General features: G+C 38.5%; 1 protein-coding gene across 1 annotated transcript in view; it reads left to right on the top strand.

Annotated features, from left to right (window-relative positions):
* LOC148018498 (peroxisomal acyl-coenzyme A oxidase 1-like) overlaps positions 1-13,954 on the top strand; it is a 33,058-nt gene extending 19,104 nt beyond the window's left edge. Inside the window, exons 10-14 of the mRNA XM_087661472.1 lie at positions 12,245-12,365; positions 12,658-12,768; positions 12,873-12,942; positions 13,148-13,331; positions 13,467-13,954. Of these exons, the coding sequence (XP_087517598.1) occupies positions 12,245-12,365; positions 12,658-12,768; positions 12,873-12,942; positions 13,148-13,331; positions 13,467-13,673 (693 nt within the window). The 3' untranslated portion in view covers positions 13,674-13,954. The remainder of the gene's footprint in view (positions 1-12,244; positions 12,366-12,657; positions 12,769-12,872; positions 12,943-13,147; positions 13,332-13,466) is intronic.
* The last annotated feature ends 11,036 nt before the right edge of the window (positions 13,955-24,990 follow it).

Raw genomic sequence — 24,990 nt, 5'->3', positions numbered from 1 at the left:
AGGTTCTCATCCAGATTATTCCATCAAAGATGGTTACCTTCTCATGAACAATCGCCTTTGTGTCACTCTTCCTGTTCGACAAAAGGTGCTTAAAGAAAGTCATGAACCCCCTTATGCAGGGCATAGAGGGAGGGCAGCCTCTCTAAGTGCAATTGAGCGCTACTTTTATTGGCCAACATTACGAAGAGATACACATAACTTCATTGAGGCTTGTCTGGTATGCAAAAATCCAAATATGATAGGCAGAAGATTCCAGGATTGTTGCAACCTCTTCCAGTGCCCAAAGATCCATGGGAATCTATCACAATGGATTTCATCTCAGGTATTCCAAGAACACCTCAAGGTCATGATATGATTTGGGTCATAATTGATAGATTCAGCAAACAATCACATTTTATTCCATGTCATAAAACATTGAAATCCGCACAAGTTGCAAGACTTTTCATTCAACATATCTTCAGATTACATGGTATGCCTTCTGAGATCATTTCAAATAGAGACTCCAAATTCACAAGTAACTTTTGGCGTGCTTTATTTGAGAATTTGGGAACCACTTTAAAGTTCTCCTCAGCTTTTCATCCTCAAACTGACGGCCAAACAGAGGTGATAAATCTCACTCTTTTGGATATGTTGAAAGCTTATGTTAGTGAACATAAGTCACAATGGGAGAAATATCTTCCATTATTGGAGTTTGCTTATAACAATACAGTGCACTCATCCACAGGGAAAGCTCCAAATGAAATAGTATAGGGTAAAGTGATTCCTCCTCCAATTATTCGCACTAAAGATAAGATTTTTGCTGCTGATGAGTTTGCTTCAGATTTAAAAATAACAATGGATCAAGTTCGAGCCACTATCAAAGTTGCCCAAGAGCGACAAAAGAAGCAAGCAGATAAACGAAGAAGACCTTTGACTTTTGAAAAAGGTCAATATGTCTTGCTAAAGTTTGATAAAAGCAGGCTCAAACAAGGTTCTGGTCAAAATTCATCTTTTCCAAAGCTCTCCAGTAGATACTTTGGACCCTTCAAAGTGATTGAGAAAATAAATGAAGTTTCTTATCGACTTGAGCTTCCTACTCATTGGAAAATACACAATGCTTTTCATGTAAGTTTGCTAAAACCTTACATAGGACCAGAACCAAAGGAACCCATTACTGAAGACCCCCCAAAAGTTGAAGAAACAGAGCAACTCTTGGAACCTGAAAAGATTTTGTTTCTCAAGGATCGAACCACGAGAAGTGGCCTTGTGACACGAAAATTCTTGCTAAAATTCAAGAATCTACCCACAACAGATGCACAGTGGGTAGATGAAAAATTCATGAAGGATTACCCAAATATTCTACAGCAATATCACGAAGCTTTTCAGTTGAGGACAGCTAAATAAAAGCCAGAGGGCTGTCACAACTCTATAGAAACAGAATTTGTATCCTTTTTCATTAATTTGTCTATATAATGATTTATTAAATTTATTTCCTTTGCGCTAATTAGATATAAAGAAAAATGCATTGGAGCTGGCCACTGATGAGTGGTCACAGGTTATGGTGGACCCACGCGGTGGGTTAGAGAAAAGATAGTTCACACTTCCACCTATATGGCCCGATTAGGCGCCTGTGACCAGAACTCACGCATATCAGGGTTAGACTCACACACAGAAAGGATTGATGCCTTGAAGTGTGGGCTAGATCCACCAGAACAGACAGTTACTATCAACAAGATGGCATGATCATGAAATGCTTGTATAATGTGCATGTGTGGGCTGAAAGCTTGAAATGCACATTTCTTTGCATAGGAAAGTCACATGAAGATTCTGATACCGTTTTTGCGATGTACACGGAAAAAGCTTTCATATGACACCCATATTGGGGGGGTCCCTAAATTTTAGGAGATCCCTAAAATTTAGGAGGTCCCTAAATTTTAGGAGCCTCGAATTAGCCTAAAAATGCTAGTCCTAAAAAATAGGGATGTCATTCTAAAAATAGTAAGTTCTGTACTCTGACTGTGCTTACTAAATTTGGTTGTTTCTATTCTTGACAGTATTCAACCCAAAAAGGAAGGCCATAGAGAAGAGACAAGTGTCAAGACACTTGTCACACAAGTTTCCAAGTGTCCCACCACTTGTCACATCTCATGACATGTGGCTGGACACTTGTCTTGTGCTACTCCACTTTCCCCTTTTGTACTAGCTCTTCCCTCTCCTATAAATAAGAGCTCGTTTTTCTTCATTCAACATCATTTTTCTTTGCTGTAAACTCATGTACAGTACCCACAGATAGCCAGAAACTGGCCCATCCATCCCCATCATCATCCCCCACTTCTCCATTATCAAATTCCTCCATATTCCCTCTTCTATCACTGCTGTTTTACAGGACAACAAGCTTGTAAATTCATTACAGCACCTCCTTTTCAAGCTCTTTCTTCCATTTTAGCAACAAGAAGCAAGCCCTATCCATGTACTACTGTTCAATGATGGAGAAGGCTGATTTCTCTTTTTTTCTTCTCTCATACTGTAAAGAAATCAGTTCTTATCATTGCATAATAGATAATGCATGCGTGTTTGTACATCTTTGCATGATCTTGTGAGAGTGAGAATTACTTCTTCTCACTCTCAGGTTGATTGTAACTGAGCTCTTCCCTAAGGGACTTGGGTTGAGCAGAAATACATTCCTTCGGGGGGCCGGGGGGGGGGGAGAGGGGGGGTTTGCCCATCTTCAACCCTCAATCTTGTCTCCATTACTTTTACTTTTTCATGGCTGTAATTTTGTGAGTAATTTTCATTTTCAGCTTTAAGTGTTCATTCTCTTTTATATTAAATCTCGAAAACAAGCGAATATCATAATTGTTAAGCATACTACGTTGTTCGGGGCGTTTACATTACAGGTCTTTCTTCTCCCTGCTAATCAGGCTTGTGTTTTTCAGACCAACAAACCTGTGTTTTCAGCTTGCACTTGGATTTCAGCTTGCAATTGCCAGTTTGCTGCATTCAATGCTCCACCAGCCTGCGTTTTTGGTTTTCCACCCCTAACTGTGGCTGGGCAATTGTTTATACAAGACGTTTTTTGCTGTTGTTGACAATTTTTGACTGCCTTTTCTTCATTTTGCAGCAGCTGGCTTTTGTTTTTAATTAGATTTTTGGTTACACTGCATGTGAACTCTCATTTTGTGAAGTCTTTGTTGTTGGTTTGGTTATATTCCCTCTTTGTATACCCTCTATCCTCTGTCTTTTTTTTTCCTTCCAAATGGCTCCTCCGTGCACTTCTACAGATGATAAGTTACATGGACTTGACTATCTTACATGGAGTGTTATGATAAAAGCTTGGTTTGTGCAGAAGCGGATTTGGTACAGTGTATGTGGAGCTATTACTTGGCCTCAATGTCCTTTTCCTCTTCGCGAATATTTTGATGAGGATAACCATGAGGAAGTTGTGCTTACATGGGATTCGGGCGATGCCCGTGCATATTCAACACTGCTTCGGTGTATTTTCATAGAAGTTCTACCGGCAGTTACCTCTTGTAGAATATCCCTAGAGATATGGTTGAAGCTTTAGATGTATGAGGCACCTTTTCCTATGTGTGCTGTGACTCTTTATGGATAGCTTCAACGAATAAAGTTTGAGTCCAAGGACACCATTTAGTCATTTTTGCTCTATATTACATAGGTACACGACCAACTTCGACGCATGCAATCTGCCTTTCAAGAGGCACATCTAGTGGGCACGGTACTCTACAAGCTCCCCCTAGAGTATGATGGAGTGGCGAATGCTTTGAGAGTGCATACATACTCTACACCTGTGCTTTGGATGTTGTATGAGGCACCCTTTCCTATGTGTGCTGTAACTCTTTATGGATAGCTTCAATGAATGAAGTTTGAGTCCAAGGACACCATTTAGTCATTTTTGCTCTATATTACACAGGTACACGACTAACTTTGACGCATGCAATCTGCCTTTCGAGAGGCACATCTAGTGGGCATAGTACTCTACAAGCTCCCCCTGGAGTATAATGGAGTGGCGTATGCTTTGAGAGCACATACATTCTCTACACTTGTGAGCTTTACATATGTCCTCAATGCTGCTTGAGCATGAGACATCTCTGCATTTACAGGGGAGACTCATCTCATTATGGCGGTTCTAGTGAGACCTTTACAGCTTCACAGAGGGGTGAGAGGAAGAAGAAGTTGAAGGCCTAGTGTTGTCATTGTGTTAAGAAGGGTCACTTGTTGTGGAAGGACTGCAAGGAGTTAGCAGTCTCACGGAAGAAGGAAAAGTAGAAGAAGCGGGATGTGGACTACTCCGTGTCAAAAGATGACGTACCAGTGAGACAGTAGGATTAGCGGGGAGGAACACGGAGTGAACTCGGTAAACATGGAGAATTTGCTCTTTGCTCTCCAAACCAAGTGGAGCTAACTCCTCCCATAGAATAGTCTCAAACTCTAGAGGTGAGTAAACTAAGAAGAAATCATACTTCGGAGATGGGAGATGAGAATCATGATGATGTCTTCAAATGATATCGTCCTACCAAGGGATGCAAACTCAACTTGTAACTCCTCTATCCTGTTGATATGATCCTTCATGGAAGAAGAATCATCAACCAATAACATTTAGAGCTTTTTTTCAATGGTAATTCAGTTGGCAAAGGTCTTCTATTGATAGAGAGAAGAGAGCTCAATCCAAACCTTTGTTGTGCTTTGAGTATGTATACATGCACAGGGACAAAGTCTTGCAGACTTATAAAGAGAAAAAAATCAGGCTCTAGTGAAACGAGCCTTTCTTCTTGGAGAGGGTGGTAATAACTTGATTAATCAATAATTACAACATGCGATTAAAGCGCATAAATTGAAATGCACAATTCACCACTTAATCTTGGATAATGGATAGCATGTTGGTCCCAAAACTGGCACCTCTCGCACTATTTCTTTATCTTAAAATTGCAAATGGATTTAGTGCACTGTGATTCTTTAATCTCCTCCACTTATCCAAGTGCCTCTTGTTGTAATAAATGACCACTAAGCTTCAAATTGATTTGCCCCTTTGTTTGCTCAGGGATTGGCTTTCAATTGTGTTTCTTGGGTGGAAAATTCAGCCCTAGATGTTTGCTGGTTGAATGATCACTTGAATCTGCTGAAATTGCCCCTATTTCAGTGATCGAAATTCAAGTCTATAGGCCATTGATTTTTAAGCATGCTTATTGAGATGGTTGTCAAGTCCTAAATTTTGCTGTAGATTAGGGTTTACAATAGAGATTTATCAAAATCTCCACCTCCTGTGGTAGGAATTGCTGGAATTCATTGAGAAAGGATGAGAAGTGTCTGGAGCATGAGAGGGAAAGCTGTAGACAAAGAACATTCAGAATTTCATTGCCAAAAACTGGTTATGTTAGTTGCTGGCCTGTCTTGGAGTGCATTCCCGCCAGTTGAACATTGTTTGGAGGCCTAAAACGGTTGTCGCCAGCCCCAACTTGTAGTTTCATGCTGTCTGGCAGCCTCTCCAATTGTTGCTTGCTGTCCTAAGGTCTCATAGGGCTGTTTCTTGCTACTCCAGGGCTTGCTAATGATTGCCAAAGCATGTAACCACATGTACAACCTCTCTTTTAGAGTTCCCACAAACGAGAATGAGTTTCTTCTAGCCTTCCACCAGTCTTCTCTCCACTTGCATAGGTGAATTTTGCTAAGTGATAGCCTTTCTAATCCATTTTCTAGCATTTCTTGCATTATTAAATTAAAATTTAGAATACTATTTCTTGCTTAGAAAAATTAATTTAATAATTATTTCTTGCTTAGAAAAATAATTTGATAAGCTAATAATTAAATTGGGTAGGCTAAGTTATCACTCAAGTAATCCAGAGCACTCATTAGTCTCGAAATTGACATTGTCAGGAATAACTTATTCCAACTTTTGCCTTTGGCACCAATTGATATCTCGGGGTCTTAGGTCCCACATTGTGAAATAACTAACTTGCACCTCACATGTGCAAGCCACATTTGCACATTTGAATATCTCTTAATCAAATGCTAAGCAAAGCTTCAAAATTTCATATCCTTGTGACAAACCTTTCCCTTGAAATCCTTGTAATCGCCCTTGATTGCAATGCAATGTCTCAAAGCAAATTATACTACAACCATGCTTATGCCAAACGCTTGCTGAAAAATTCCAGCCAGTAAAACCATAATATGCAACTTATAAATAATTCAAATCTTTTGCGAGAAGCATCTCTCATTAGCATGCCTCAATTGTTCTGGCCAAGCAACCATAGAAAAGCATAAATTGAGCATAAGCCATGGCTAAACTTTCAAGGGCATTCAGAAAACACATTGTTGTCCAAAAATCAACTGAATACCATCATCAACTAATGATCATCTACTGAAAACTAGCAACAATTGATTATCAATCTTTGATGATCATACACTGATGTAAACTATTGCATACTAGTATCCTCTAATGCAAATATATAATTTTAGAGCTATGAGTGAAAAACCATACCATATGTATACAGAATTGTAGTGACTAGTGTGTTGAATATAGAATTGTATTTTGTAGTGACTAGTATATTGCATATAGAATTGTAGTGAAAAACCATAACATATGCACACATAACTATAGTGACTAGTATATTGAATAGTGACTTCATGGTAGACATAATGCTCATAGTACCTTGGATGCATGCTGAGTACATCCGAGACTCGCTATACACGAGAGCTATCCATGATTGGAGGCGTGGAAGTGCTATCTCCTGCTTGAGCATCAGGCAACGCTTCGGACCCCTATTTTGTTGCACTTGATTGACCCCGATCGAAAGTTGGCTCTAATTGAAAAGCCTCGAGGTAAAGTTGCAATAATTGAGGATAGTCTACTAGGTCATTCTTTTCTATCCACTTAGGATCCATTGGTGAATAGTTCTGAAGCTTTACCAAATATCTGTTGGAAACTTTACCTTAGATCTTTCTCCCTTTATGTGTCAAAATTTGCTCAAGTACCAATATCTCATCCAGCTCCTCGACCTCTGGCCGAATTTCAACACATATATCCTTTTGCATATCACCATGAAAAGGCCTTAACAAGCTCATGTAAGGCATTGTGTACCACTAGTGTGGAGACAGTTTCATCCTTTAGGCAACATTGTTGATCCCCTCTAACACCTGGAAGGGTCCATAGTATCTCCTAGTTAGCTTTGGATACAACCTCTTTCTACCTTTCATCTTTTCTAGCCTTGCCTTTTCAAATGCAGCAATACATTATTGCCCTTTGCAAATTGCAAAGTATCTTTATCGCAATTGGCTACCTTCTTTTGTTTCTCTTGAGACCTTTGAAGAGTATACTTAATCTTTCTATAGGTTGCATCCATGTTTTTCACATACAGTAGGTTTTAAAGATCTTGTTCTTTGTGTATAAAATAGAGGGACACTTTCTTGTCACTTTCTACAACCTCAAATGGAGCTTTGCCAAAGAAGTAGAATTTTTCTCTTTTGTCTGACCATCTATTTGTAGATGGAAGGATGAAGAAAATTTCAAGCGTGTTACCCACGTTTTCAACCAGACCCTTTCAAAACAAAGTGGTTATTTGAGAATCTCAGTCATCACTGATGATTGACTTTGGCATGCCATGATAACTTAAACACATTTTGTAAAAAATAAGCATGTCATATGATCAACCTTTATCTTTTTTCTCACCAGAATGAAATGGACTTATTGAATTTGCAAATGACGGTATATCCCATTGTTCCTTGTAGGTGTCCTAAGAAGCTCAAAGATAAAGTTCATAGCAATGCTCTGCTACTAACGCCTATTAGGAATAGGCAAGGGCTGTAGAAAAATGCATCATCGTTTGCCTCTTGCACTTCATGACATATGATGCGTATCCTAACAAAATGTTTTACATCGTGTCTCAAAGAAGGCCAATAAAAGAAGTGATCCACTGCTTTTAACTGTAGCATCAATATCTCTATGCCTTGCATAAAGAGGAGCATGACTCTTAGTGACTGATCATCTTAGGTCTCAACTACTTTGTGACACAAGTAGTTGAGACACATAGTCCTCCATGCATAATCAAAAAGCCATTTCTAAGTACAAAGTGCTTATGTCTTTGGCCATTGTTAAGCCGATCATATACATTTGCAAAATCCAAATCAATAGCATATTGATCTTTCATAGCATCTGATTTAGTGTGATATACCATAGTGATAGTTGAAATGTATCAACCACCATATTATTTTTTCCATCTATGTGCACAATATGAAAGTGAAACATAGATAAGAAGTTGGCCCATGTCATGTGCTTTTTAGACAACTTAGTTTGAGAAAAAAAATAGTGCAATGTTTGATGATTTGTTTGCACTGTGAAATCAACCCCTAAGAGATAGTGTTTCCATGTTGAAAGTGCATGAATTACAACAAGCAACTCTTTCTCATAAACCTACAAATTTCTTTTTACACTGTGGAGAATATGACTCTTATGTATCACAACTTCACTATCCTGCATTAAAATAGCCCCTATACTGTTTCAATATGCATCACACTAAACAACAAATGACTTCCTTAGATCAGACAACAGAAGCATAGGATTTGAAGTTATATTTTCTTTTAATTTTTCAAATATTGAAATTGTCACTGCTGGCCATTTAAAAGGCACCCTTCTTTGCAAAGCATGTAGTGGAGATATAATTTTAGCAAAGTTTCATATATACTTGTAATAGAAATGTAGACCCAAGAAACGAATCTGGTGCACATTCTTCAAAGGTAGCCATCAGTGTGTTATCCCAATCTTTGTAGGATCCCTAAGAATTCTATCAGTTGACATAACGTGTCCCAAAAAGCGAATCTCATGTAAGAAAACTCACTCTTCTTATCATTTATAATCAGCTTGTGCTTAACGTAACTTATTGAATACAATGGTGATATGCTGCCTATGCTTTGTCTTTCTTTGAATAGACAAGCATGTCATCAAAGAAAGTGTCCACAAATTCCCTATGTGGCCTAAAGATGTGATCCATCATCCAATTAATTAAGTCCTATAGGCATGACAAGAGACTCCTGTAATCCAAAAAATGACTTGAAAGTTGTCTTAGGTATATCCTTTAGTCTGATGTAAATATGATGATCCCCACTTTTCAAATCAATATGGTTGCCCCTTGCAATCTAACCATAACATAATTAATTCAAGGGATCAAAAGCAGATTCTTTATCACGCCACGATCCATCATTTTTCTGAACCAAAAGCATTGAGAATAAAAGGGAGATGAGCTTGGTTGAATGAACCCTTTTTCTAACAGCTCATTCACTTGATTCATCATCTTCTCTTGTTGAGCTACATTTACCTTGTAGGGTGGGTTATTAGGAGGGCTACTTCTGGAGATAAGATCTGTGCCATGATCTTTTGGCCTTTCAGGTAGTGGTTGCTCCGGAAGTGATTGAGAAAAGCAATTAGTATACATTTTCAGAAATGATAGGTAATCCTTTTCTAACTTAGACATGTTTCTAACATTTTCATTATCAACCTTATCCTTAGTGAAAACCAAGCACGTTGAAAGGTAAGTTTCCATTACTTTAGAAATAGCAACAATTGATACAACAAGGATAGATTCTTCTTTTAATTTTACATCAAAGTATGGGCCTTGCCCTTATGCTAAATAATGATCACTTTAGTACGTGAATCAATCACTACATGTGCACAGTGGCACCAAAGTGAAACACAATCCTCTTGGTAGTAGGATATTGAAGTAAACTCTAAATAGATGTGGATTGTAGTGAAGTGAGCAAAAGACAATCCTCTTTGTAGCTGATGGTGATGAAAAGTTATCTCCAAGGTCAGTGAGGACAAATGATAAATTGCAAATGACAGCCTCTCGAATGAGGTAGTGATAGCACCAAGGATGAGCAATGGCCTCTAGGAGGTGTGAAATTTGAAGAACTTAGGTGCATAGCAAGTCTTGTGTGCTGGATTGTAGCGTGCTAGTATATGTAGAAGCCAATTAGGATGGGTGGCAACTCAAGTGATGTGGGGAACAGCTTGATTGTGAAAGGTGGCTACTCCAAGACAGGAGACAGTTCCGGGAAAGGGAAGCAACCACCAAGTGCTAGGGGAGAGTACAAAGAACGAATTTGAGAGTGTGATCATTTGGAGATTTGAGTGGAGAAGTGCTAGAGGGGAGAAAAGAGAGAGAATCTGAAAGTGATCATTTGGATATTTGAATGCACATATCTCCTTCCATAGAGGTTTTTTGGGTATTTATCCTACTGATTGAAATAAAAGCCTTTCACACAAATGACTCTTTTTGGGGCTGTTTTTAATGGAACAAAATTAGGCATTAATGGATGATAACTTAGTATGAGTGCATGGCGTAGTTATGGTGGCTCAACACCCTAGTGTGTGTATCTCAAGCTGGAGGGATTTAGCTTAGCCGTCATCATCTATTGTGAGATTCTTTGATATGATAGGCCTTCTATCATAACTATGTGTGTTTGGATTTTCCTTGCAGTGATGTCTTTTGGGCTTAGAAGTTGATCCCTATGATGGGGCTTCTAAAGTCCATTTAGAAATTAGAGCCCTTCCATTGGAACGGGTATAACTGTGAATATGATTTTATGGAAACCAGGGTTTCTATTTGGATAAAGATTCACTGGGAGCTAATCTTAATACAATGGGTCTTGTATCATGATGAAAAATATGATTTGTGAATTTCAATCACATTTCAACGTTCTAGCTAGGTGGCAGATAGTTATCAGGAAGGTAGGTATATGATTTCATCTCACATTTATGACAATGAGATTGAGAGTGTATTTAGAAAATTCTAGCAAGTGGTAGACACTTATCACATTTCAGCATTCTAGCTATTTGGTAGTTAGTTATCAGGAAGGTAGGTACCCCACCCTCTTTTATTGCTGCTCACTCTCCTTGGTTGCTGTTGCTGTTTGCATCCCTCCTTGCAGATCTACTGTTGTCTACAGCCCTAAACCCTAAATCCCTCATCCTTACACTGCCTAATCCTTCTCCTTTCCCCATCCACACTGTTCAAAGCTGTTTTCTCTCAGATTTGCAGTCGTTTTCCCCCAAATTTGGATGATGTGGAGTGACTCTTTAGAACATAGATGATCCTTACACTGCCTAATCCTTCTCCTTTCATATCCACACTGTTCAAAGCTTTTCTCTCAGATTTGTAGTGGTTTTCCCCCAAATTTGGATGATGTGGAGTGACTCTTTAGAACATAGATGATAGTGGATACATCATGTTTCATACTAGATAGATTTGAGAATCAAGATCATGATCATTTTGGTAATACATTCTACACTACACTTTGTAGACTTATTGATCATGTTTGTGGATCATTTGGCATTTGAATGATGTTGCATGCATTTATTTTTTGTGTCACTTGTTTAATTAGTACTCTCCTTTTTGAGTCTATATGACATAAATGAAAATACGAGTCTACAACTGTTCACTGTTGACATCATCACTCATGGCATATTGCAGTCTTTTATACTGAGTTCTAAATCCTAATCTTCAAAGTTTTCGAAACTCATGGATTGTGATTTTACAGACTTTGGTAGAATCATGTGTACTCCTCAAATCTCTTCTGATGTTACTTGTATACTCTATATTGTTGAGGAATTTAAGTATTTTTGTGTAAAGATTCAAGTTACAAATGGTATAACCCCCCCCATATATGTCTGATATTAAAATATTCCTAGAAATAGACATAAAATCTATTTCCCTGTTTTGCTCTATTTCGCAATTGCGAAACTTGTTTCTGTTTTGCCATTTCTGAAACTCCAGGCAACTATGGTTGCAAAAGGGAAGAAACATCCCTGCTCTAGACAGGAAGAAAACATCTTTGCTCTAGATAGGGGGAAAAGAAGAAAGAAAGAGATGTCCCTTTTTTCTCCCAAACAAGGGGATGGGATAGGGCATGGGGGAATGAGAGTGAGGAATGGGGCATGGTATGCAGCCCTTCCAGACTTAATTATGGAAATGGTGTTCCTTTCTCCTTAAGCCCTCCTGCCAGTTACTTGTGACTGTGGTCTACCTCATTGCTAGATTCTTGATACAGAATCCAATTCAAATGTTTGTCCAGGTTACTTTTCATGTGCTGTGGCAATACCACCGGATTTGGCCCTCTTCACTATCACCATCTTCACCATTTATGTGCTTTTCCCAGAATCTGCACAAATGTTCCATCACTATATCACCATTCACCTAGAAGCTGCACAGTTTTTCATAGTTTTATCAGTCGAACAGCTATTCGTGCATTTTGACAGGTAGCAAGGTTTTTAATGAAGTGCGTCTCACAGTTAGGCTCTGGGAAAATGCCATCTGGAACTGCAGCATATTTGGGAAATGTAGAAGGCCTTATGCAAGAGAATTGTCAGGTTGAAAAAGGTAATATTTTTAAAGACCCTTTAAGAAGTTGGTGGGATCACGCTTAGCGATTGGCTGGGGTGGGATGCATGAATGATGTGTCACTAGCAATCAGTATACATGATATGGCCTGAATATTTTGTGTTTTTTCTTAGACTGACATTACACATTAATGTTCCTATGCCTGGCATAGTATCACTTTCAGATTCCAGATTGTAATTGTACACAAGCTTATTGCATAGCATCTAGAAATGTTTGGTTGGTCTTTGTATGACATGGAATGTTTTGGCTTTGCTGTGATTTTGTGAGGTAGGAATCGATTGGTTGGATCCTAGAGTCTTGCAGCATGCTTTTGAAGCCAGGTCTTTGCGACTTTCTGTCGTTTGTGGGACTCAGATTGCTAGAGCAGGCAACCAGGAAACAGGTAGCAATATCACTTCCTTCGTCTCATTCTTTCATCCGCAAGTTTTGATAATAGAAGACTGTTCTTCATCAATTGAAGAGTTTCTTGTATGTTGTGGATCCTAGGATTTGCTGAGATGTCTCAGGAGTTGGTTGAAGCTGCACGTGCCCATTGTGAGCTTATTGTTGTCACAAAGTATGTCTTGCTCTTCTCAGGGGTTGCCATATATTCTTAGCTCCATATGTTCCGTTTTTGCAATCCAATGTGAAGTGTTATTGTTATCTCCTCTTTTTTCATTTGTTTTGTTTTATTTTTTATTTTTATTTTTTTGGGGGGTCTGGTGGTGTGTTCCTGGAGTGCTCTAACATTGTTGTTTGCTTTTTTTTTTCTTTTGAAAAAGATTCATTGAGGCATTGAAGAAAGAGTTCCCAGGGAGAGGGGTAAAGAAACAGCTTCAGAATTTGTGCAATATCTATGCTTTGTCATTGATTACCTTGCGCACTGGGGAGTTCTTATCCACTGGATATCTAAAAGCTGAGCAGGTTGCTCTTGCAAGAGAACAGCTCCGCATCTTGTTCGGTCAGGTGTGTGTGTAGCATAATACTGCAATTTAAAATAAGATGCGATTTCCATCTTTTGCTTTCTTTCTAAGGCTTTGGTATATCAAAGCTGGTTCTCTCTAAGAAAAAGACTGAAGCTGGCTGGCTTCATTTTTTCAGGTTAGACCAAATGCAGTTGCTTTGGTTGATGCCTTTGACCATACTGATCATTATCTAGGGTCTACATTAGGGCGCTATGATGGTGATGTGTACACTAACCTTTATAATGATGCCTGGAAGGACCCTTTGAATGCGTCACCTGTGACTGAGGGCTATGAGGAGTTCATTCGCCCTGTTTTAAAAGGATTATCTGGAGCCAAATTGTAACTTAGTTACTTGTGCATATTAAAGGCTGGCAGACATCTCTCCATCAAGAGTTCATCTCCCCTCAGCTTTGTTCTGATTATATAGAAATTAAGAGACGCTATGGGGCGCTGTGAGGGTATCAAATAAACTGCCAGAAATGGCATTGCATTGGAAAAAAAAACAAACCATTTGAACCTGTACATCTGGGTTGTAAATCTACAGGGACATGCATCTAAGTGCCTTGCCTCCAGGTTTTCATGTATGTAAGTGAATTTGGGAAGATTGTGCCTTCTCTTCGTAAAGACGCCATAGTTAGTCTCATGTGCTTTATGCAGTGCTTTGGACTTACGTGCTTTATGTAGTGTTTGGGTTTATGTGCGAGTTTGCAAAGTATGTTGAATTTCCACTTATGAGTGATGGAATAGTACATGAAGAGGCCATCGCGGAGAAGCTCACTAGAGGGTTTTGCCTTTGAGCTTGACTGGGCACCCGGCTCAATAAACAAAAATCAAAGTGCGGATAAGTTAAGTGCAAGCAAGGCTTGTAAAAAGTCACTATATAAGGCACCCAACAAGGATAAGGGGGAGTGGGGATTGCTTAGTCCTGCACTACCCATGCTGGCCCCAGGCAAATACTGTCTAATGATTGATTAGTAGCGCTAATGATTGAGAGCGCTTTCTGTATGTCAGCTAACTTCGTGGAGTAGATCACTGGCCATTGACATTAAAGGCTCTATGTAGCTCTCTCGTTAGCTGTGGTGCAATGGGGCTCTTACTGTGTAGTGTGCAAGGTTAGGGTCCAGGTTCACTTAAACAGAAACCAAATGCCCATGTGGGAGCTGCGGGCTAATAAGGTTGCTAGCAGCCCAGATACCAGCAATAGTTATGAAATCAAAGGCGTATGTGGCAATGCCGCTTTGAACTGAGTCATGGGAGAATGTGTAGATGAACAGCAGCACAGACGAGAAGGCACGAACACTGTTTGTGCAGTACACAATACTAGCAAGGTACCAATACCACGATGACGAGTAGCAGTGCCTCCAGTTTCCCTCTTTCCAAGGTCACGAGACGATGCGATGCAATTACCGGGAGTGGAGGGGAGTGTGTGGAGAAGCCCCGAGATGAGATTGGCGACAATTGAAGAGACCTCCGATTTTGCCGCTGCCTTTGTCAAGCGTCCAAATTCTGTGCCTGAAACCTATGATGTGCGCCAAACTAATAACCTTTCTTAACATAATAATAAGAACGTGCTCTCCTATGAAGCAGGGTGCAAGGGAAGTGAGCTTATCGCACGGCAGCTTCACTTTCCTATCGCACAATGGGTAATGCTATCACAAAAACATCACATGCTTTACTCTTCTCTATTCACAACCCTTTTATCTCTCACCCTTTTTACACCTCCCTTTGTATCCACACTTACTCAATCACACACACACACACACACACACACTCTCTCTCTCTCTTACACATGTATAGAAGGCCAAATATGTATTTGTATCAAGGAGTACATAGACTCATATATACATGCAATGACCATGCATCAAACTTGTAAACTTGTGTTCATACTTGCTTTGCACAACAATTAGAAGTAGCTCTAGATGATCCTTGGATGTTTCAATGAGAAATAACATTGCTACGGTGAAACGAACCACAAATGAAAGATGTATGAACCATACCACAAAAGTTTGTCTAAGTATTACATGTAAACTCTCAGTATTAATAACCTACATAGGTGAAGCAAAGCTTGAAACCAAAGTTTCTTCTAGAGACTGCGTCAATAACCTTGCATCACAAATTCAAGTATCAACAAATCACAAAGTGTCACTTCTTGATTGTGCCTATGCATCTACATTCAAATGTTACAAAGTTTTTAAAACTTCCCATAGGATCTAACCAAAATAAAGTTTTTTTTTTTTGAGAAATAATTGGAAAAAATTTCACTTTTCAATATAGCATGGCTAGGTGAAGCAAGCCCGATTGCCACTCTTCGTCTTGTTGATGGTACAGGGGACATGATAGTATTTTCTCTCTTTCTTGTACCTAAAATTTTAGAAGTCCATAACGTAAATATAAGCACATCTAACAATCAACAAAGACTACTTATTATTAAAACAACAATACCTGGCCTAACATTCGCAAACCACTTGGTAGGCTTTGTCATAGCTTGATGCAACGTCACAAAACAATCGAGGTCTTTAGATTTATACATTGCTCACTCTCTTGGTACTCTTAGTGTGAGATCGTCAAAAGCTCTTAACCTGTTTAGCTTTATCCATATGCACTTGAAAACGTAGAGTATATCCACAATGTATTCCTTCCTCCCCTAGTCTATATCTCTCCTTTGTTTGTGATCCATCTCTCACACAATTTTTACATCTCTCCCTATCTTTTCACACACACACACACACACACACACACTCTCTCTCTCTCTCTCTCTCTCTCTCTCTCTCTCTCTCTCTCTCTCTCTCTCTCTCTCTCTCGTGTACACTGCGTAAAAGGATAGATATGCATTTGCATCTAGATGTATAGAGACTCAGATATGTATATAATGCATTTTATGCACCAAACCCATAAACTTTACCCAACGGACTTTGTATGATATCTAGAAGTAGCTCTATACGATCCTTGGATGTTGCAATTGGAAATAACATTGCATCAAACCATAAACAAGAGATATACAAAATGATATTTTGTATCCTTGAGTACAAGAAACCATATGCTTGCTTACCATATTCTCTCTATCCCGAATCTCTCTCACTATTTTTTGTCTCTTCCTTCCTCTCCCTACCTGTCTTCACCCCCCCTCCATTTGTGACTCTTCTCTCGTATATTTGTTACCCATCTCTCTTTCTCACATCTATCATCCTCATTCTCTCCCTCCTTGTTATCTTTCTTCTCTCTTCACAACCTCTATCTCTTCCTCCCTCCCCCCTTGTCACCTCTCCCTTCCTTCTCTCTTTTATCTCTCTCCTCTACTCTATCTCTCACCCCTTTTACACCTCTCCCCTCCTCAATTCACACTCACTCACGCTCTCCCTCCCTCTCTTCCTCTCTCTCTCTCTTACACGCATGTACAAAAGACCAAACATGCATCTAGGAGTACAGACTTATATATACATACAATGACCATGTACCAGTATTGCAGTTGCATCCATATTTACTCTGCGCAATAGCTAGAAGTAGCTATACATGATCATTCGATGTTACAATCAGAAATAACATTGCTATGCTGAAATGAACCACAAAGTTTAAGCATATCGAAGCATCAAATACAGACTCTCAGCAGTATTAACAATCCACACAGGTGAAGCAAATCCCAAAACCAAAGTTTGCTCCAGAGCCGATAACTTTGTACCCTAAATCTAAGTATCAACAAACCACAAAGTGTCACTTCTTGATTATACCTATGCATCTACATCCAAACGCTACAAAAATATTGAAACTTCCCATGGTGCCTAACCAAAATGAAGCTTTCTTTTCTTTGAGGAATCATTGGGAAAAATTATATTCTCTAACACAGCATGCCCATGTGAAGCAAGTCCCATTGCCACTCTTCATCCCGGTGATGGTACAGGGGACATGATAGTCTTTCCTCTCTTTTTTGTACCTAAAATTTTAAAAGCCCACAACGTAAACGTGAACACATCTAACAATTGACAAAGATTACTTAACATTGGAATAATAATACTTGGCGGCTTAACATTTGCAAACCACTCGGCAGGCATTGTCACAGCTTGATGTAGCGTCACAAAACAATCGAGGTTCTTAAATTCATATGTCGGCTAACCCCTCGATATTCTATCAGTGTGAGATCGTCGAAACCTCTTTTCCTACTCAACTTCACCCATATGCACTTGAAAACATTGAGTATACCCACAATGCACCACCTCAATAAAAACTGGAAGTAAAATCTCTATATTGACATCATCATATAAACGCTCAATGACCCTTGCAAGCATTCTTCTTATAATATCATGCGTTGTCACTGCACGCAAGATACACTGTAGTTCCTTCTGATACTCAGAAGCTGGATAATAACCCCAACTTGGAGTAGACATCTACAAAAGTCAAGCAAACAATTATATACAGTGTATAAAATATATACTCAATTACTACCGAGTATATACCAATCGAATATTGCACAAAGGCCATTTCACATATACGTAAAGCAGAGACTACAAAGCCATCAAAATTCAGTAGATACGTCTCTGTAAAAATGCAAGCATATAATTCCACCCTCCAAAAAATTCATATCTGTATGTATTTTTGCAAAAAAGCAATGCACTTTATTGCATCTTCTAAAGTACATCCTTGTACACAATGTTTGTCGTGACATTCATAATGCTTCCATCCTCATCCAATAAGACCCTCACACCGCATGAGGATTTCGCCCTTGAAAATGCAACATACAACTGTCCATATGTAAATACAGGTGTCTTTAAGTAAAGACCAATAACAGACAACCTCTGGCCTTGCAACTTATTGATCGTCATAGCAAACGCCAATCGAACAGGAAATTGTCTCCACCTCATAGTAAATGGAAATTGCAAGGTGCTAGGAATAAAAGCGATCTTGGGAATAAAAACTCGTTTCCCTACATTTGTCCCTGTTATTATCTTAGTATCTATCACCTTTTTATTGAATGCCTTACATATCAAATGTGTACCAATACACAAAAATTTTCCTGGATTTAAGTTCCTAAGTAGAATAATAGGCGCATTCATCTTTAGCAGCAATAGATGGGGAGGAAATCCACCTCCAAGATCTAGTGTATTTAAATACTCTACAGAGTATAAAAATGAGCTATCACCCATCTCTGTAATTGAATCCATACTATAGTACTGTATAACTTCTCTTGGCATCAATTGCAATGCATAATGATTCAAAGAAGCCACCTCTGTATCTCCTACTGCAAGTATAGCACGCTTGCTGAAATATGCTCCAAAGTCTCTCATCGTGGACACTTCACCATACACAATATTAACCAAGGTTTCAATAGAGAGCCCTTTCAATACCATGCTAGATGAAATATGTAACTTATCATAATTCTCTGTAATACCCACTCCATCCCCTATCCCTTGAATTCAACTAATAAATCCATTATCCATTATACCACCAGCGGTTGACATCCTCATATTCCTAGACAACCTTAGCACCTTAACATACTGCCACAAATGAGAGTAACATAGTGCCGCATTAACAATATCTTTACGGGAGCCCTTCATCATGACGGACAGGATTTGCCTAAAATCACCTCCAAGCAAAGTGACCTTTCCACCGAATAGTTTATCACAACTCATAACATCTCTTAAAGCTCTATCAACAGCTTTAAATGCAAACTTGTGTATCATGGAAGCCTCATCCCATAAAATAAGACTCGACTGTCTGAAGAGTTGAGCAAGATCGCTCTGAATAGGAATATTACAGATGGATCGATTACATAGATTCAATGGAATTTTAAACCTCGAGTGAGTAGTACGACCGCCCTGTAGAAGCAAAGTAGCAATGCTAGATGATGTTTTTGCTAATGCCATATGATGAACAATGCGCAACCTAGCAAGCAAACACTTGTAAAGAAATGTCTTTCAGACCCACTTGGACCATCCAAAAAAAAAACATCCTCAGAGTTTCCACCAATAGCACCTATAATTGCATTATATGCAACTCTTTGTCCGTCATTCAACATTGCCTCCATAGAAACACAAACTCTATGTTGCTCTAGTATATCATATGCATATTCATATTCTAAAAGAGGATTAGCACACAACTAAAAATTTGTTCGTCGAGGTTTTGGCAATCCATCAAAGTCAAACAATCTTCGCCCATGCTGTCGACGTAGAAGATCTTGAAGATGCAATAAAGCCCTCTTTGATGCCTCTTGTTGTAGAATTGTAGAAGATATATGCACATGCTCTAGCTGTAACTTATACAAAATATCCTCCACCATTGGTGACATAAACCTATCCCAAAGCTGATCAGGCTTTGTACAGGCTCACAAAAGACAAAAATTGTAGCAAACAAAGTACGCAACTGGGCACCAATTTGTACAGATGCAGCTTCTTCCAAGCACACATCACACTCATCATCACCCTCTACCATGCCCTTTGCAATGCAGGCTTCCTTAAAGGTGTTGTATACCACGGTGCCAATAGTACACAAATCATCAAAAGACATACATCCTCGAGACACTGTCAAGAGCATTTACAAGTAATAACGCTCACCAGATGTGGACGACACAAAGTATATTTGACCACACGTATTTCCACACTTTCTCTTCGTCCATACCTTTCGTTGTGCATTCCACACCCAATACACCAGAAAGTCTTGATAGCGAATAGCTCGAGCCTCTGGATGAATACGATTGCACACAAACCATTCCGTAAGAGTAGTTTTCTTGATATCTTCATTCTGCATAACATCTAATATATTGTTTGTATCTCGAAACACCACATAATTCTCATAAGGAAAGTGCACCTACAATGCTATATATCAGGCTTCTCAATGTGCAATGCATAGTCATATATTCACCAACATGCTTCTGAAGCAGAAACATACCATGCATCTAAATAACTCTCGATCTCATCCACTTTACAAAAGGTCGTACCATTTAACCTTGAGTTTCCAACAGAAAATTTAATGGTTGCACGATCATGTCCCTTGTATATATACTTATACAAATACTTAATAGCTACCACTATTGAGCATACCTCAACATTTATATGTGTATTGCATTTTTTACTCAAGTAAGGATTGTATGGAATAATCCATCAATTATCAATAGTATTACCCTTTATTGTGACTGTCTTTTCATCATCTCGTCTTCTATAAACAGGATTGCTAGAGCTATCAATAGTTGTTACATTCACAAATCTCCGAGGGAATTTTTTAGTGCATCGACCATTGCGCATGCAAGGGCTCTTGGGATTCATTGCACTGCAAGGACCATGGACATTGCATTTTGAGATAGGTCCAAACAAAGCTGAAAACTTTGCTTTATCAAGAAACTCATCACAAACAAATCTATCATAATGGCATGCTTCAGAGGGTTTAAAAGGGTGCTCCAAAATTAGCAAAGTATGAGAATGCGGTAGCCCCCGCTTTTGAAACTCAATCACACTAACATAGCTTGCAACATTCCCAAACAGATTCCTTTTCAACAATGTATGCATCATATTAGCATGTTTTTTTATGGAAGACTTGATCAATCAAATCAGGACGATCATAAGCAGTCTGTCTAGGCAACAAAGTATTAGTTATCTCTAACCACTTTGAATTACATGTCATCGTTATAAACAGATTAGGTTTTCCCTTACTCCGCACTATAGGTGGTCCATCACTCCCACCATATTTGCTAAGCCCTTATAAACTTCTGAGCGTAAAACTGATTGATTTTGATGACACCAAGCTAACCTACATTGCTCTATACTACAATAAGCATCAACAATAAATTGTTGCAACAATCAGCCACCCGGCAACATGCACACCTCAGTGTCCTCACGCACTTGTAGTCGAAATGCATAAAATTGCATCTGAGTAACACAGTCCTTATTAGACAATCCATGTATATTAATTAGAACATTAACACCACTATAAGGTACCTTTACATGCAAACCATCATCACCCATAGGAAAAAGAAGAACGTATAGTATTGGCATATATACCCTATGCAAGTTGAAATAGCAATACATCGTCCATCCCGACTATAAACATGTATGTCTCAACGATTAAGAGTATTCTCATCGCCTTGTCCTGGCATGATAGCCGCAACCTCAGTTGGAGCTGAGTATTGTCTATTTGCATGTTGAACCCCAAAAATAGTCATTCTCAAATCATGCAAGGGATTGTTTTGCAATTGCATATCCACAGATCTAAAAGCTTGTGCATATGCATTGTTTGATGTATCATAGACTGAAGCTTCCCAAGCAAATTTGGCAATAAATTACGCATAACATCCAACTGATTAGATAACTCATGCTTAGTATCATAAACATAAAGTTGTGCAAATCTTGGCCTTTCCTGTCGTTGCACATTAGGAATCAAAGGGCCTATATGATGATAAATGGAGCCATGCACTCTAAAGGTATAAGAATTTCCCACAACATAAAAAAGCTCATCAACATTGGCATCAAGTGACACAAATGCAAGAGCACTATTATATGCTCGTATAGTATTTTTAAACACTCTACTTTGAGGATGCATACCATGCAACAAATCATGCAATAGCTGTGGTGGATATTGCAACTGTGACAACATTACTTTTCCATTTTGACAACAATGTTTACCAAACAAAACTGACCCTTGCACTTGAGCCTCACATCTCCGCAATTTAGCCGAACATCGCTCACACATCTTAGAAAGACTCCCCATGGAATGCACAATCGGGTCTTGAAATAGTAATATTGTAGTTGCAGGATGAATATCCATTGCAGGCAAAGCATGTAAAATGGAGCAAAAACCTCAATTTCGAGGACTAAAGGTTAGAGCAGTATTGACATGTGACTCATTAATCACAGGATTTCCTAGGTTTTGGCGATTTTCAACATCACAATTATAATAATTAGCAAATTACTACTCAATCAAATTGTGAAGTCCCTCACGAATCAAGCTACCATGATTTAGAGCCCCTCCTTGCAAAATGTTGTGACACTCAACTATAGTAGAACACATCTCTTTGTGCCCCCTCCGGTCATGTTTTGCCATTTGAGCCCTAAGCCTAGTAGGCCCCGTCGTCATCTATGCCATGTAGAGTTGAGTCTATGCCTATGAATACGTAACACATAATCCATGCTAGCTCAATATGCGAAAATCCCATATTGTTTGGGTTCTCACAAAGCCTGCACATAAAGAGAAACCATGCATTCTTTCAAGGAGAGACTTGATTGGGATTATTATTTTCAAAAAGACTTAAAAGTAAAATCAATCTAGAATCACATAATCCAAAATACCATAGCAATTTAAATCAGCACAATCCTCCTACGTGCAAGGAACAATAGTAGTCAAAATCAGAATCATCATATATTTTTATATGTTCTATACAATTAGATATCTAATCCATAGACAGACGAAAAAAAAAATATCTAATCGACAAGCAATCCCCCAAAGCCTATAACTCAAACCCAAAAATCACTCTTTAACATAAATACAATATACCTAAAACGTTAGGATTCTTAAATCAATGAAATCTTCTCTATAGATTGCAAGACATAATAAGTGTTTATATAGATCAAACCTCAAGAAAGAGGCAGTATACTTAAAAATAAAAATGTATTTAATATTTACAAACTCTTCAAAAGAGAAAGAATACACAATATTCCAATCCATAGCAAGTTCCTAGACATTGAAACTAATATTGGAGAGAGAGAGAGAGAGAGAGAGAGAGAGAGAGAGAGAGAGAGAGAGAGAGAGAGAGAGAGAGAGAGAGAGAGAGAGAGAGAGAGAGAGAGAGAGAGAGAGAGAGAGAGAGAGAGAGAGAGAGAGAGAGAGAGATGTCCATATCCAAGTATTTTACAAAGAATATTACTCTTTGATACCTACTACATTTAAAAATCAATGAAGTTTTCTCTCTAGATTGCAAGACATAATAATTCTATCTATAGACTATAGATCAACCTTCAACAAAGAGACAATGGACACATACACAAAATTATAAATGTGATCAATGTTTACAAACTCTTTAAAAGAGAGAAAAATGCATCATAGACTAAAGCTTCCCAATAAATTGAACCAAATGTTATATAAATAAATAAATAAATAAATAAATATATATATATTCAAACATTGCAATTAGTCCATACAATTAGAGAATATTACTCACATACATTACATCGCAAAAATGAATAGTTATATCCACATTGTTTGACATGATAATGATAATTCTTTGTACAAATCAAACGTCAAGAAAGAGACATCACACCACATTGTAGATACCCAATACATTTTACTCAATTTAGTCTCGTTACAAAAAAAGAAAGTACACATTATCACAAAAAAAGAAGTGTCCCAAGCACTTCAAAATAACATAAGTGAGACAACAATAGATCATAATTTTCATCCAAATGTTGAAAAGAGAGAGAGAGAGAGAGAGAGAGAGAGAGAGAGAGAGAGGTGAATATTCAGACATTACAATTACAATTAGACCATACAATTAGAGAATATTACTCTCGCATGCATTACACTACAAAAATAAAAAAAGTTGTATCCACATTGCAAGACATGATAATTCTTTATATAGACCAAACCTCAAGAAAGAGGTATCACATCATTACATCAAAACCAATATAAGCTTCACAAAAAGGAAGCACACATCATCACAAAAAAATCATTGGCCCAAGCACTTTAAAATAAGATATAAGCGAGACAATAATCATAAGCATCATCCAAGAAACTCCTCCTCAATTGGGGCCGTTCATTTGACGACTCAAATGTTGTAGCAAGGCATTAAACCTATTAACATTCATTTGAAACTGCAAGAACGATAGTCGACAATCCCTCTGGCAAATCACAAGCTCGTGGTCATCTCCAAGCCCCCAAAACGATGCCCACATATCATTCAACAACAAATTCATCAACCTGCTTGTCTTAGAGACAATTGATGAAAGTTCCCTCACTTGACCACCCAAACCACTCGAGACTTGTTGAAGAACACTTTGGGTGTGCTTTGTCCCACACACAACACCGTACAAATCTTTAGCTTGTTCACGCAGCTCTGTAGAGTAAATGGCAAACACATGATCGACACATGTGGATAAACTCATATGCAATTCCATCAACTCATTCATCTTGGTCTTGAGGCGTTTAAACTCCAAAGAAATTGAAGCAGCCTTTGTGTTTCTTCGAATCGTTGATGTCCTTGTGGATTTAGTAACATGCCATCCCTGTTGCCTTGCCACTTCTTTCATTTTTCACACATTAACTTTATTCACTCTATTAAACTTCACATTTTGGCTGCAACAAAATACACAAATGATTATCTCCACAAAAAGAACACAATACCTTGACGAAAATACAATTAGAATAACTATCTCCCATACCCATGTGAACGGCTTCAAGTAGGCAAGCGTCGAAGAGATGATGTTGTGGCTGTTTTTTTTTTAATTCAACCGAATCAATTGCATTCAATGGATTCGAATGCACTATGTCTGGAACATCATCCATAGCTTTGCTTTGTTCCATGATGATTACACGAAACTTTCAATAGAGTATAAGAGTCCCAATAGAGAAATCTCAAAGCCATTGAAGACAAACACATTTCCAACTGAAAACCCTAAATCGAAAGTGTCTTGGACTCAAAGACAAAAGAATAGTCATGTATGAACACATGCGTAAATAATCATGCATGA

This window comes from Lygodium microphyllum, chromosome 21 (assembly GCF_053477565.2).
Source record: "Lygodium microphyllum isolate KBCC chromosome 21, Lygodium_microphyllum_v1.1.10, whole genome shotgun sequence".
Classification (NCBI taxonomy): Eukaryota; Viridiplantae; Streptophyta; class Polypodiopsida; order Schizaeales; family Lygodiaceae; genus Lygodium; species Lygodium microphyllum.
Note: the sequence above shows the minus strand (reverse complement) of the source record. Positions and strands in the feature narration are given on the sequence as shown.